This window comes from Musa acuminata, chromosome BXJ1-8, assembly GCF_036884655.1.
Source record: "Musa acuminata AAA Group cultivar baxijiao chromosome BXJ1-8, Cavendish_Baxijiao_AAA, whole genome shotgun sequence".
Lineage (NCBI taxonomy): Eukaryota > Viridiplantae > Streptophyta > Magnoliopsida > Zingiberales > Musaceae > Musa > Musa acuminata.
In genome coordinates, this window is record NC_088334.1 from 47040116 (window position 1) to 47055222 (window position 15107).

The window sequence follows — 15107 nt, forward strand, 5'->3', positions numbered from 1 at the left end:
ATAGTAAATGCTCTTTGTTGATTGATCAAAAATAAGTTGAACATATTTGTGATCTGGTCACAGAATATTAAACTTTGGTTAATCCAGATTTATTTTAGAACTAGTAGTTGCCTACTTGTTTGATCATTTTATGCTACTGTGCATGATTTAGAAAGTTCAGCTATCTCTGAATTGCTCAAATCAATAGAATGTTGTTCTACCTTTGGATTGACACAAAAAAAAGAAACTACAGTGCCAGGTTCCCAAACTGGTTAGAGTAAGTCCCATAACTTCTTGTTATGCCCAGGAGTTACATTGACTGATCCTCTATCTCTCATAAGGACAAGCACTTTCCCCCAAAAAAATTCATAAATTCTGATATTTCTTAGAGAACAGTCTATATCTTGACAGACAATTATTGCATAAACCAAATACCAATAATTTATATGTAGGATTGCAACTAGATGACAAAGGAACAATGCATAATCATGATTAAATTATAAAGATGACCTCTCTCATTAAACAACTAGTAGTGCTTAATGGAATCTCAACTGAACTTTATGCCTTCTATTTGCCACATAAGCATTTCAAATCTCATATTTCTTTCTGGCTAAGAGAGGTCAATGGCCATTAACATATTGCAAATACATATTTCATAGGGTTGACATCAGATGGGATCAGTTCTGCTTGAATGATTATCTTCGGTTGCTATGCATTCTGATTGTACATCTGAATGGTAAACATGAATCAGCATTCCAAGTGAAAGAGGTCCGGTAGGCTAAAATTTCTGTTCTTTACTTGGAGAATGACACAAACATAAAAATAATACCATGGATGGGTCAAGTGTTTGCTTTCCTTTGTGGTCTCCATTAAATGATGGTGACATATAGGAGGAGAGATTGAATTCCCCATGCAACTGGTATGGAAGGTGCTTTGTGGGTCAATGACACCTCTTGCACTTAGTGGATGAAGACACATCTTGCTTTAAGTTGGTAAAGCAGTGAAGACCTGATTAGAAGAACTTTGTAGCAATCTGCAGGCATCCACAGAAAGGAGCTTTGTGGTAGCTTGGTGGCTCACACTCTGTTGCAGGCACCTAACCAAAAGAGAAGTCTTGTGTTCATCTGCTTTACATGTTTGAAGTCTTCTGAATGGCAAACTGCACATCATAAGCAAACTGATTCATTCAATGCACTCAGAGGAAGGAAAGGCTGGTATAGAAAAATCATATCAGAGCAACTCATATTTTCATTGAGCAGCAGAAACATAATTTAGACTCCTTTTTGATCTCTAGCTTGCCAGCTGAATATAAATTCCTCTCCCTAAAATTAGATTAATCTTAAAATTTTTCTCATGTAACACATCTCGTGAAATCTATGGACTGAGGATAAAGACTGGAAAAAAGAATTATTATGAATTTTTTCTTGTTAAACTTAAAACAATCATTATGTACATAATCTTCCGTCCTTGTTCTTAGCAGACAATGTGCAAGAAATGAGACACACAATTCAAGTTCTATTATTTTGTGATCCAGATCTGGGATTAAGTTTGCATGGACTTACAAACAAGCTATACTTTTGCTGACTATGTCCTGAAATGATGCAGATGAATCAACATCAATCACTTGATGAACAATGTAGTAACAAAAGAAAATTAAATAAGCTTAAATTAAACAAAGGATGCAAATTGGATGGGACCTCCTCATTCATTCACAATGATGATAAATGGTGTCTCATTATTAGTATTATCATTTTCTATTTTTGTCACTGTCATATTGTCACCACTGCTATAGATGAAAAGATCTTAGCCACTAAATGAAAGAGATCAAGTTGCTGAAAAGACTGTAGAAGAGCTTTAGAAGTCTGTAATAAACTATGCTTATCTTAGTTTCAAAATAAATAAATAAACAAAATTCTTTTTAGTGATGAGAAATTATTATATCTAAAAGTGTAGTATATTCCTTATCCTGATTAGACCTTATCTTTTAATTTGGTCACTATCATGAGCTGATAAAGATAAGAATATTCATTAACCACTATTCTAGAAAAAGAAAATGGATTGTGAAGCAGTTCAAGTGCAAACCCAAAACCCAAAGGAGAGATTAAATGAGAGGTGACTTCTTGGACAGTAATCTTGTCTCTTGCTCATGTGGATACAAACAGGTTGGTGAAGTATAGATCTGAAGTTTTTTTTGGGGATTTTTACATAGCCATCCTACAAAAGTTTGGGAATAGCATACTTGCTATCGCAAATTTTAATAAAGCAATTATATCTCTCCTGTTGATGTTCTTCGACAAAAAATCTAATAATAATTCAACAGATTGAGTTTAAAATTTGTAATATATATATATATATATATATATATATATATATATATATATATATATATTCTTCCAAAGTGGTTTAAATTTAATACATATTCCTACAGAACTCAAAAGTTTACTTAAGAAATATCAATGCAGAAACTTTAAATAGCATCAATGTTTCTTCAATATCCTTTTACATTAATGATTTTTATATTCAATCTTAAAAAACTAAGTTTAGAAAATAAGAGGTAAAAAAACCAAGTGATAAGTACTACAATATATTTAAAAAAATTTAATAATTTTGAAATATATTAATAGATAGATGGTTACAAAATTGATATTATAGAAAGTAGAGACTCTCTATGTATGTTTTTATTCTCAGCTCATTGAACTTGAGTTGTTAAACTAGATTGCTTGAAAGGGATTTTGTTCACCTCTTATTGGATTTGAAAGTTTGTCACCCTATCAAAATAAATAAATCCCCTTATCATTATGATAATAATTAACTTATAAATTTTCAGAGCATATATACAAAAAGGTATATTCACATATGAAGTATGACTTAGTAACTATCCCTTTCTATACGATGCATCTATTCATGATAAACAAAATATATAAATTATTTAACACAACAAAAATATCACCTTTGTTTGTGATGTGTCCACTTAAAATAAAAAAGAAATATTTTAAAAAATTAATGCTATTAAGGTGTCCCCTTTGTATTATTTGTATACAATGAGTTTGCTTAAGACAAATATATATATATATATATATATATATATATATATATATATATATATATATATATATATATATAAACTACCTAATATAATATTCTCTTAGGATAAAAAAAAATTTGAAGCACATAATATGACTAAATTATCCCTTTTGCATTTTGTATATGATATATTCATCGAGTATGAAATATATCTGAAGTGCTTACTTAATGAATGTGTTTACATGTGATGTGTTTGTCCAAGATAGAAAATATCCATAATATCTAATAAAAGAAAAATATCATCTTCGCATGCAATATATTCGCTTAGAACACTTTACATATAACACATTTACTTAAGAGAAAAATATCAAGAGTACCGACATGACCAAGGTGTCTTCTTTCGGCATGATGTAGCCACCCAATATAAAAACATCCAAGGCATCATGTATGACCAAAGTGACACCTTCGTAAGCCATATATTCATCTAATATAAAAGCCATTTACATCACCCAACATAAATAAGTCATCTCTTTGCATGTGATATGGTTGCTTAGAACAAAAAAATATCTAATGTGATCAAAGTATCCTTTTTGAACGAAATGCATCCATTAAAATAAAAAAATATATATTTAAAATATTTGATATGATCAAAGCACCATTTCATGTTTGATGCATCTTCCAAGGACAAATAAATAAATAAATAAATAATTGATGTGAGAAAAATATTGAGGGCAAACGATATATAAGATCCAATCAATACCAAATAGACATTTTAGATCAGTAGAAGAATATTCTCTTATTATATATATATATATATATATATATATATATATATATATATATATATAAAAGAGGCAAATATGCTATTTAGCCTTATTATTATTTTCGGATTAAATTGGGTAAGGCAACCGACGTGGCAATACAATGCACGGCAAACATACGCAATGATTGGACTTGAATACCTCCCTTCCCTTAATATTCGGTTGCCGGGTCCCACCATTTCCACCGTCCACAGATCCACCGTCGATTGTAAAATTCGAACGGTTCAAAATACGTCGCATATGATCGTATATGCGCTGCTCTATCGGAAACGATCTCATGCACCCGTTTCATGGTCTCGCGATCCGTGCGAACTGGGAGAAGGGGCCCGCTCATCGACGGTCTAGATTGAGTGTTCGTGCATCTCAACCGTCGATCGCTCGATCGCGACATCTGAAGCAGCTGTCGGACAGATTAAAATGAGCGGACGGCGACGGGGACTCGCCCCGTTTCAATCGCTACTGCTTCGTACCTCCACCAATCTCCCTCGTCTCCGCCTCGCGCCCGCGCCCGCCGGTGGCCCGAGGACCACTGGATCGGTTCATCGCGTGGGCTCTGAGTTCCTTGTGGGATTGGGATTCTAATCAGCAGGCAATAGCTTGCTTTGTTATTTGAATTTCTTCTGGAGGCGTATCTCTTCCCGATTTTTACGAGTTTTACGCGAAAGAGATTAATTTGCTGACAATTCTTCAACGGGATTTGAGATCCTCCGCTATTCCGAAAGATCTTTTGTAGATTCATTGTTATGCTTGTTTTGATCGGAGTTGTTCGTGAAGATTCTGATTTGATTGATGGTTTTTGGGAAGAAAACTGGGATTTTACATATCGTTTTTCGCTAGATATGATTTTGAACGGTTCATGGGAAAAATTCGTTTTTTGATAGCTGAGTTTTGATTGTTTATGACTCTTTCGACAGATTCCAAAGCGTCTTCTTCGTAATTCTTTGCTTGTCGAAATCGTTTCGGAGGGCAAATTTAGTGGCTTGATTCTGCCGAGAAGGGTTTTTCCGATAGAAAAATGTCTATGTCTTTTCCGCGTTTCTCTTTCTGGATTTGGGGTAAGAAGAATCACGAATCCTCCAATTCATCCCTGAGTTCCTCGCCCGAATCGCCTTCGGAATTTAAGGAGACGGATTACTTGAAATTTCCGCCCGTAAATGAGCCGAGGACAAGGACAAATTCGAGAAAAAATAAGAAGAAGTGGCAGAGCCGGCAAGAGCGGCGTTTCGATAAGGAGTATGATATCGAAGTTGTGCCCTCGGACGGTGGATGCATGTCGGGGTCGGAGTCTGACGATTCCGATTGGTCCATCGGATGGCTGGAACATCTTTCCCCCGACTTTCGGAGTAATAATGAGTCGGAGGACAGCTTCGCCGTCTTGGTCCCGTGTTATGCGCGTGGTCGTAGTGAACATGTGGAGAGCTCCAAATCTCATGCCTTGGGAGCGGTTGATCGCACGGGTGATGATCTTTCTGGTGAGATAAATACTTTTGACTTCTTCGGCAGATGTAGCCTTTTGTTCGACGTGTTCCTTAAATCATGCTGTCATAGCTTTCCTTTATTTCCCTTGCATGCTGTATTTGTTCTCCTAGAGGTAATAATAGTTCTATTTAAGTTTGATTTTGTAAATAGTTAGACTGAATGATAGTTTCATATTTCCTCGATATTCAAATTTTGTTTGTCATAGTATATTATTTAAATTATGGACTTCTGAATGCCAAACTGTAGCCACTGAGATCTCTTGAAATTTACATGGAAATAAGAAGACAAGAAGATGCTGCAGAAGGATACTGTTGATATATTTTAATTCTTGCGTATACTAAAACTCTGGAAATGTAAAAATCTGATTGCTATTGTTATGTGTTGCCTTGACAAAGGCTTAATATGATATTGCTTTTAAATTCTATCCTTGTGTAGTGTTGCATATGCTGATGTGCGTTAGTAAATATGCATACGCACAAATATTCTTCTATTGAACATGCCGTAGATTGCAATTAATTTCGCTTTTATAGCTGTGCCTTGCTGAGTAATGTGCATTTGAATGATTTAACTACATAAGGGACTGAAGAAGGTACCTTGCTTATGTTCCATTTGCTTGGTTGTTTTGATCAAATGCCTTGTTGGTTTAAGTTCTCGCTGTGTATGTCTTGTTTACTACACGTGCTTCATGGGGTATGCATTATCTTACATTCACTAAGTTGACATTATTTGATATCATTGGTCTGATCTTTACGATTTTCATAATGCTAATAACATGCTGAAAGCTTGAATCTGATGAGATTTTTGATTTATTGCTGATCTTTATGTAAGAAACGATATGGTGACTGGTGAGCTGTGAAACTGGTAACCTGTAACAGACTCGCTGAGCTATATTTTTCTTCCAAGATGATTTTTTTTTTCATATTGTCCAGTAAGCTTATTATCAGTTTTATAGACTAAATAGCTTTTAGGAATTGAGTATATTCTTCCAGAGGAATGTTTTTGACACTTTACAATGTGCTTGTGAGGTGGATTGGATACTAGATGATCAATGGATGACTGATTCTTAGCCCATCATGGTTGACATGCTGTTATCTTTTTATCTTCTTACATACTTGTTACTAGATTTGTTGTGTATCGTTTCTGTATTTGCATCTGCTTAATTATCCATTCTGTTGGAAATATTATGATTCTGAGACATTAGTTTCAGCGTTTCTACAATATGTATTCATATAATTCTTTAATTTTATGGAAAGAGAATATTTAATTGTCTTTTTTTAAAGATATTTTGCTTGCATAGAGCTAATTGACCTGTTGTTCTGTTAAAATCTTTCCTTTCTTGAAAGTGCATCTTTTAGTTTGAAACCTACAATCTGCCATTATTTGCCTTTCATCACCGTGTAGTTATTAGGGGAAAGGAAGGAGTCATATTTTTATGGATGAAAATTACAACTACACAGGAGTATTTCTTTGGGCAATAGTTCATTTTGTGAATATTGATTTGAAGTTTTTCAAGTTCTGCTTGACTGTCAAGAATTTTGTAATATTATCTGATTACTAATGATTATATAATATGTATAACTTAGCCAAATATGTACATAGATGACAGATGTTCTTAAGATTTTCAACCTTCTTTTTTTGTCTTGCTGATATGATATTGCTTGCAATCTTAAGCATGGTCATTATCCTTTTGGTATCATGATAAGTGATAGACATGATAAGTATATGCTTATCCGTGGTTGTAGCATTAGTGCAGGGAAGATCTGAAGTGAAGTCTTTATGAAAGGTATTATAAGATTAAATACATGGTGGTAATCTAAATTTAAGTGAAAACAAGCCAGCAACTCAAAGTGACAACCCTGAAAGGAAAGACATGGTCTCATCATAGTCTCTACCTTATTAAGTGATAGACGTGATAAGCATATGATTATCTATGATGGTAGAAGTAGAACTAGTGCAGGTAAGATCTAAAGTCTTTGTGAAGGGTATAAGTCTAAATAAATGGTATTAATCCACTCAAATATGCACTAGTCCACTCGTGAAACATTAGTGTCTCCTGTGAGCGAGTGTACATTCTTTTGCACATATTGGAGAAATATTTTATTTTACAAATTATGATATTCAGTTTTCAGCATTGCAGTTGTGTTTGTGGTTACATTCTAGCCTCTGGCAGGTCCATCTTTCGATTGGAATTATTGACCTTATTGGAAGATCTAACTTCATCTAAGGACATTTATATTAAATGCCCTTGATTTTAAGAAGTATTTCCTTGGCAAGTACATTCTATGACTACAATAATACATTTGTCTTTTTTAAAAAATTGTGCACTCGAAGTCCCATCTGTATTCACTTCAATGATAATATTGTATGAGATTGACAATAAACATTTTCTATTACCTTTTCTTCTCTTAGTTGTAACACCCTGCATAGTTTAAGCACAAGTATAATAATGAATGATGACACGCATTTTGTCTTAACTATTTCGATGCACTTATAGAAGTACTTTCCCTCCATTATGTTGCAGGAAGGCCACATATTTTGATGATCATAAAGATACTGCATCCTTTTTTTTTTTTGGTTATTTTTAACATAATTTACTATGGTCTTTGTCTTCCTCCTATCGCATCTGTAGCTTTTATGGGCTCACCTGTATGACTGGTGCAATCAAATGCCATCTTTCTACTTCCAGATAAACTTTAAAAAGTTTCTTTTCATCTTAGTCTGATCTTGGTACTTCTATGGTACTGAAGCGCTCAACATTTTGATCTATGAAGTATGTATAATTTTTATTTTTCTATTTAGTACGATGTTATTGTTTTTTTTCCAGAACACTTATTTTTTGTCTCTAAGTGGAAATTTAGGTGTTTTAAATGCATGTGGCCTTGTTACAGGCACTAGGGGAATCACAGCTATTTTACTCTTAAATCGAAATAATTTGATTTTGGAGAGATTATTTATTTCGCCCTTTTGTGTTATTGTTGTGATCAAATTATTGGATTATGATTTTTCACTGTAATGTATTTCAATCCTTTCATTGTTTCTTATGCATACAAGTCATTTTATGTTGAAGATGCTACATGTTATTAAATGCTTATTCTAATGGTGTTCTCAATTTGATTGTTACAGATGGAAAGAAGCACATAGAGGAATGGCTTTCGTCTCTTCAAGACAACTGACTTTGTGGAATCTAATTGAGAGCTTGGCCTTGTAAAGTATGATTCTTGTGTAGACCATAAGTTGTTTTTAATCTATAGGTTAAAAAAAGAGGAAAATTCCACATCAAAGAAGCACAATCATGGAGCAATGGGGCAGCTTGTCTGATATAATTCCTGCTGGACACCATTCACTTGTGATATATATGGAAGCAAATTGTTTCTTAAGACCCGATAGGAGGCAACTAGAAAAGTTAGCAACAGAGCTTTGCAACATCCTGAAGGTTCAGATTCTTTGAAGGGGATGAGTGAAGTTAGGAATATTGTTTTATTCTTTATCCCCTTGTGCATCCAGACGGGGATTTCCACCATTGCTTAATGTACATATGGGTGTAAATAATGTAAATACTGCTGTAAATATGGAACCATCCATCCTTGCCAATTTTTCTGTAAATATTATTATGTATGATCTAGGAAGACCAGGCTTTGCCTTAAATGCAGGATTCATCTCTTCATTCTATGCATGGTTATTGATTTGCCCACTTCTTTGGAATGACTTTGTCGGTCTATGATTATATCTGCTGGATTTATGGTCAAATTTAGAAGCGGAAGATTAAAGTTATACTGTAAGCAAAGTGCTGATAAATCAGTCCAACTTGTTTGCTGTTGATAATTGCAATATTTTTTCCTCTGTGCTAAGAGCAGAGTATTCCATTGATATGTTTTTTGTCTTTTATCTATGCTTTAGATGAAAGAAAGCTTTTCCACCAACTTTCAAATTTGTCATTCTGCTTCTTCTTAAGAACTCCCTCTGAGAGCTGATCATAAGATGTGTGGATATTGAAATCAAGTCCAGTAATATTAGCCACTCCAATGTCTCCTCAAAATATACACCATCACTGAAAGTTATAATTTTCCAATTGCCATGAAGATGAACTGGATATTATTGTTTTTCTATTAAGATTTCAAACAATTCAAAAAGGGGAAATTACATGGCTGTTTCTCAAAAATTAGATGCAATTTGAGATTGATCCCCATATAATAACTTGCATTAAATAAAAATTTATCCTTGAACTGTAATGCTTGCTGTATTTGGTCAGGTTGGTGGAGCAGATCTCATCTCCTAATTTTGTGCCGTGACTGTCGTAATCTTTGACCAATTCACATGATAGATGTGGAAATTTAGGCTCAGAAAGGTGTTCTTTTGTACTGAGGCAGCAATCTTGATTAGATTCTTCATCCCCACAACACAGCTTCCATTCTACCTACCATTGCCCCAAGCACCAGTCATGGGATACATGTGGCCTGCTGTAGTCCTCATCACTCATTCCTCGACCTTTCTTTCCCAGTACAAATAAAGCCTGTTATACGAAGTCAGATTCATCTTGAGATGAGTCCCTGCATTGTTCTTTGCATGGAATTCACTCCTCAGCACTCATTTCCTGTGTTGATGATCTCAATGATGGCAAATTCATGCAGCAAATTTCAGATAATTGAAGCATACACGATCTTGTTATTATTGTTATACAACACATATATTATTTCTAAGCTGAAGTTTACAGCCATCAATCCAACTGGAAATGGGGAACAGAAGAAGAAGAAATAGTCACTGAGAACAAGTTGCAGTTTCTTTTTGTAGCAACATCTCGATCGAGAAGACTGATTCAGCCTGCCGGCTTCCATGTCTTTCAAATCTCACTCTCTCTTGCCTTCATTGAGAACTCAGCCCATATGGCACCATCCACTTCACTTGAACCCGTTCGTTCCTTCTACACTTTCTCTCTGTCACTTCCCTCCAAGACCAATCCATTAAAAATAACTTCCAACTGTCCACCACCACCTCTTCCTCTTCCTCTTCCCCTCCAGCTTTATCATCTCCTCGCCAACCTAACCATGCAGCCTCACTCCCTCCCCTCTTGCCCATGGAATGGAGCAGCACCCTCTCCTGGCTGATGTCTCTCCTCCTCCTCCTGATCTGCTCCGGCAACTCCGAGGAGTACGCCGTCAGGCTCTCGCTCGTCGGTTTCCTTCAGGTGCTCTCGGGCAACGACACCGGGATCATCGAAAAGTTGGGTTGGAGTGCCGCGACTGATCCATGCACCGATGGCTGGAATGGCGTGACGTGCAACAACAGGACGAGTTCTGTGTACAAGATCAAGCTCGAGGAGGTGGGACTTCGTGGAACAATCGACGCCGGCCGGCTCTGTCAGGCGCCATCGCTGGCTGCGGTGAGTCTCCTCCACAATGCCATTCGGGGAGAAATCCCCCCGGAGATCTCCGACTGTGGCCGGCTGACGCACCTGTACCTCGGAGGCAATAGTCTCGCTGGAAGCCTGCCTCCCTCTCTCACCCTCTTGGGAAACCTCAAGGTGCTCGACGTCTCCGACAACGACTTCTCCGGTGAGCTGCCGGACCTGGCAAAGATCTCCGGCCTGGTCGGCTTCCTGGCGCAGAATAACCGCCTCCATGGAACCATTCCTAGTTTCCGGTTCGGAAACTTCGATCGCCGACGCTTCAATGTCTCCAATAACCTGTTCGCCGGTCCCATTCCGCCGGGCGGTGATCGGTTGGACCAAACCAGCTTCATCGGCAACCCCGGTTTGTGCGGGAAGCCACTTCCTGTTGCATGTCCACCTTCGCCATCAAAGGAGGATCACAAATCACTGAAGCTGTCACGCGAGAAGGCCATCATGTTCTCGGGCTACATCGCTCTCGGTCTTGTCCTGTTCCTCTTCGTCACGTACAAGTTGATCCACGGGAAGAAGACGACTAAGCACAGGAAGATTTCTGACGAGAAGATTGCGTCCGATGGCAGCAGCGGAAAGAGCTCGATCCCGTGGTCTTCAACGGAAGCTTCCGCCACGGCGACATCCTCGTTGATCGTTCTGAAGAGACCGGGGACGATGACAGACTTGAAGTTTGACGACTTGTTGAAGGCTCCGGCGGAGTCGCTAGGGAGAGGAAGGAATGGAAGCCTGTACAAAGTGACGATGGCCGATGGCACTTGTTTGGCCGTGAAGAGGATCAGGGACTGCGGCACTTCAGCGGCGGAGTTTCGGAGGAGGATGGAGAGGATGGACATGGCTAGACACCCGAACGTGCTCCCCGCGGTGGCGTTTCATTGCTCGACGCAGGAGAAACTCGTGGTGTACGAGTACCAGCGGAATGGAAGCCTCTTGAGTCTCCTCCAAGGTAAGAAAGAACATGAACTGATTGATAATTCAATTCTATAAATAAGATTACTATTTACAATATTTTTTTTACTGTTTATAATCATATTTTAAAATTTTTAATATTTTAATATTATCTTTTCATATCTGAACATAAATATCTTTTTTACTTTTCTTATCTCCGATTTTTCTTTTTCATCCTCTTTCTCCAATGATAATCCTAAGGGGATGATAAGTGGGATGAACCGTAAGGATGCGATTTTGAGAGGGTCGATAGATTGACGATAAGGAGTTTAAGTTTAGGACAACAACTCATGGTGGTCGACAATTGGACTAAGCTAGGAGGTGACAATTTATGATGGGCCAAAAGTATAAACTAAGAGATAGTAATAGGTGATACCCATAAGTTAAAGGATGATGATCAATAATAGGAAACACTCGGTAGGCAATGACAATATGTGTATGAGCGGACGTAAAAAAAAAAATAATCAAAATTAAATTGAGTCATAAATAATAAAATATTATGATATTAAATTTAAAAATTATGAATAGTAAAAACAAGACTCTTAGTAGTAAGCTCTAATATTTATATTAATTTTTTTTATTTTTAAATTTTTTGCTATACATAAATATTTTCTAACATACCTTAGTCCTTGTTTAAATATTTTTCCCTTTCATGTGTGGTCGATGTTTCCATTCTCCCTAACCTATATTACCCATTCTCAGGCGGGCAATTGGATTGTGTTGCTTTTGACTGGAGTTACAGGCTGAGGGTGGCCGCCGGAGTAGCTGAGGGCTTGGCCGCCATGCACAGGGAGCTTCTTGTAGAGGGCATCGGCCACGGGAACCTCAAATCCTCCAACATCTTGTTGACCAACGTCATGGACCCATGCATCAGCGAGTACGGCCTGGTAGCAGACAGCCGCAGTGTCGAGAAGGCCGGTGGCGGATCCGCCGTCGCCGCTGCCGACGTGCATGCCTTCGGGATCATCCTCCTGGAGCTGCTGACGGGGAAGCCGGTCCGGAATGAGCCATCGGAGCTAGCGAGGTGGGTGAACTCCGTGGTCAGGGAAGAGTGGACGGTGGAGGTGTTCGACGAGGTGCTCGTCTCGGGTGGAGCCAGCGAGGGAGGAATGGTGCAGTTGCTGCAGGTTGCGCTCAGGTGCGTTCATCCCTCCCCTGCTGCTCGGCCGAGCATGGATCACGTGGCAGCAATGGTTAACACCGTCCGAGAGGAGGAAGATGAGAGGTCTGAGGTCTCTGAGCCTTAAAAGGCCAAGACAAGCACGTAGAAACCTTTCACATATTTAATTAAGCCTCATTGCATGCATGCGATTGTAACTGTGCAGATCTTGGGAAGCTATTCCATGACTTTGCTTCTTGAAAGATTTGGATTGGGATTGTTTCTTTGGTTCACTTATATTAAGGATGATTTATCACTCGATTTTATTTGGAAAATTGAATTCTTTAATTAGTTATTTGATTGATGTTTAAACCTTTGGTGATCTGATCTATATATTGGCTAATCTGAGTGATATATGAGTTACAAAACACTCCTAATACATGAGTAGCTTTATTGTTGATTTGACTCTCAAAAGAATATTGAATTATAATTCATCTTTAACTTATAAGTACTTCTTTGTGAGCTTATATAAATGTTTTTCCAGAATAAAAAAAAATACTTATTATGAGTGACCAGTTCTTGAGTTGAAACAGCAGCAACAAATGCCTCCAAGCTGCATTGTTGATGTTGTCACAAATGTTCACATCCATAATAACAGATAAAGATATTTACCAATGATCTTTACAATAAGTTTGTAGTGGATTCCATGTGAAATATATGGGTGTGTATGTCTCTTATTCGGAAATGGATGAGAGCCATAGAGTTTATGGGAATACAGAAGATTTGATCCACTGCAGAAGAATAATCACTAAATATTCTCCCAAGTCACAACCATGGAAATGAAGCCTGAATGTGAAAAGCATTAAACCACCACTTAAAAAGTGATTCCTTTATTCTTCTATAAACACATGAGGTTCCACACCCAAGATCAATCTAGAAAAATCTTTCTTTTCTTTCTGGGAGAATATACCAAGAGAATTGTTTCAATGGCATGTGTTCATCTCCACAAGGATTGATGAGGAAAGGGATCAATCAATAGGGCAAAGCCTGATCTGTAGAAGTCAGACTTATTTGAATGGTAAATCAAGCAATTGAAACATCTAGTGTTGTTAATATGCAAGCTGCTATCTTTCACAATTCATGGCTGCTAACTGGATACAATTTGTCCAATTCATTTTCACTTATCCTTCCATGGCCCCAAGTATGTATAATGAGTTATAATAATCCCAAAACAACAAGAGGAAGCACACTCTGTTTCCCCTTGCTAATATATAACTTATCTTCAATGGACAGGACAGACAGTGGACTACACAACAGTTGTGTTGGATATCATCTTTGGGGAAAGCCAAGGAGATTGGATGGATGCAATCATGCACGTATGAGACAGAAAGCATGATGTCTGGCACAGAAGCTGAGCCACAGTTTCTCTAGTCTTCCTGCCTTTTAAAAGTTGGTGGCTCCAACTATGAATTCTATGGCTCAATAGCATCTTAAAGGACAATTCACCACTCAAAATCAAGTATGTAGTGGAGTTGGCACCATATCAGCAGGCGATGTTAAAAAAAAATCATGAGAGAAAGAGAGAGAGAGAGAGAGTCCAAAGCAAAACCACTGATTGGCACAAATAAAAAGAACAACTATGATGACCAAGACAGCAGAATAAGATAAAATATGGTCAATGTCAACATCAGTAAAGGGAAGAATCAAAAGGAGAAGCAGCGTCACCCAAACAAGAGCCAATCAATGTGCTATTTCTTGAGTTCTAAAGTGGGAACTGACACTTGTTGGAAACTTGAGTCAGCCTGCAATAGGGTAGTCTGTGTCCAAAGTAATATAGAGACTGATCACCCAGTTCATGCTTCAGTTGGAGCAATTACATTGACTACATATACTCCACCCACCAATTCATTACCAGCAGGATCAAAACTGCTTTTCCAGTAGTGTTGAAACTTGAAGAGTAAAAGAAAAAGGGTCTAATGCCAAGCATAAATTAGAATAAAATGATAATAAATGAAGAAGATTTCTTAGAACAAGTTTTGCTATCAAGCACAAACTGGGAGTACAGGTTTTCAAAGAAGAGGACTTTTGAAATCCTTATGAATTTAATATAATAGCAGGTGTAAAATTTGCATGGCAGTGTAGCCCCAGCTAAACCCTAATAATCCATGTCAACATCATTAAAGGGAGAAATCAAAGATCCAACTTATTAGCCAAAAGGTGGATCTACAAATGTCATTTCTGGAGCTGAAAAGTGGGGGAACTGATTGATTGGCTGCTTGAGCCCACCTACAATAGCTAGCCTCTCTGTATCCAAGTAAAACAATGCATCTATAAGCACCATACAAAACAAAACTTCAATCAT

General features: G+C 37.4%; 2 protein-coding genes across 2 annotated transcripts; both read left to right on the forward strand.

The window, feature by feature from the left end:
* The first annotated feature begins 4280 nt into the window (after positions 1 to 4280).
* Positions 4281 to 8994, forward strand: LOC103996232 (uncharacterized). Its single transcript, XM_009417100.3, has 2 exons — positions 4281 to 5296; positions 8427 to 8994. The coding sequence occupies exons 1-2, from the start codon at positions 4840 to 4842 to the stop codon at positions 8474 to 8476; spliced, it is 507 nt and encodes a 168-aa protein (XP_009415375.1). The 5' UTR covers positions 4281 to 4839; the 3' UTR covers positions 8477 to 8994.
* Positions 8995 to 10067: 1073 nt separating this feature from the next.
* Positions 10068 to 13054, forward strand: LOC103996231 (probable inactive receptor kinase At2g26730). The gene is made up of 2 exons (XM_009417099.3): positions 10068 to 11644; positions 12349 to 13054. Exons 1-2 carry the CDS (start codon positions 10375 to 10377, stop codon positions 12891 to 12893), a joined length of 1815 nt encoding a protein of 604 aa, XP_009415374.2. The 5' UTR covers positions 10068 to 10374; the 3' UTR covers positions 12894 to 13054.
* The last annotated feature ends 2053 nt before the right edge of the window (positions 13055 to 15107 follow it).

What these genes read in the sequence shown, in the direction of transcription:
- LOC103996231 (XM_009417099.3), top strand. Translation starts at nt 10,375, where the DNA reads ATGGAATGGAGCAGCACCCTCTCCTGGCTGATGTCTCTCCTCCTCCTC. An exon ending in CCTCTTGAGTCTCCTCCAAG is followed by an intron (nt 11,645 to 12,348) that starts GTAAGAAAGAAC and finishes ACCCATTCTCAG; the next exon opens with GCGGGCAATTGGATTGTGTT.
- LOC103996232 (XM_009417100.3), top strand. Translation starts at nt 4,840, where the DNA reads ATGTCTATGTCTTTTCCGCGTTTCTCTTTCTGGATTTGGGGTAAGAAG. An exon ending in CACGGGTGATGATCTTTCTG is followed by an intron (nt 5,297 to 8,426) that starts GTGAGATAAATA and finishes TGATTGTTACAG; the next exon opens with ATGGAAAGAAGCACATAGAG.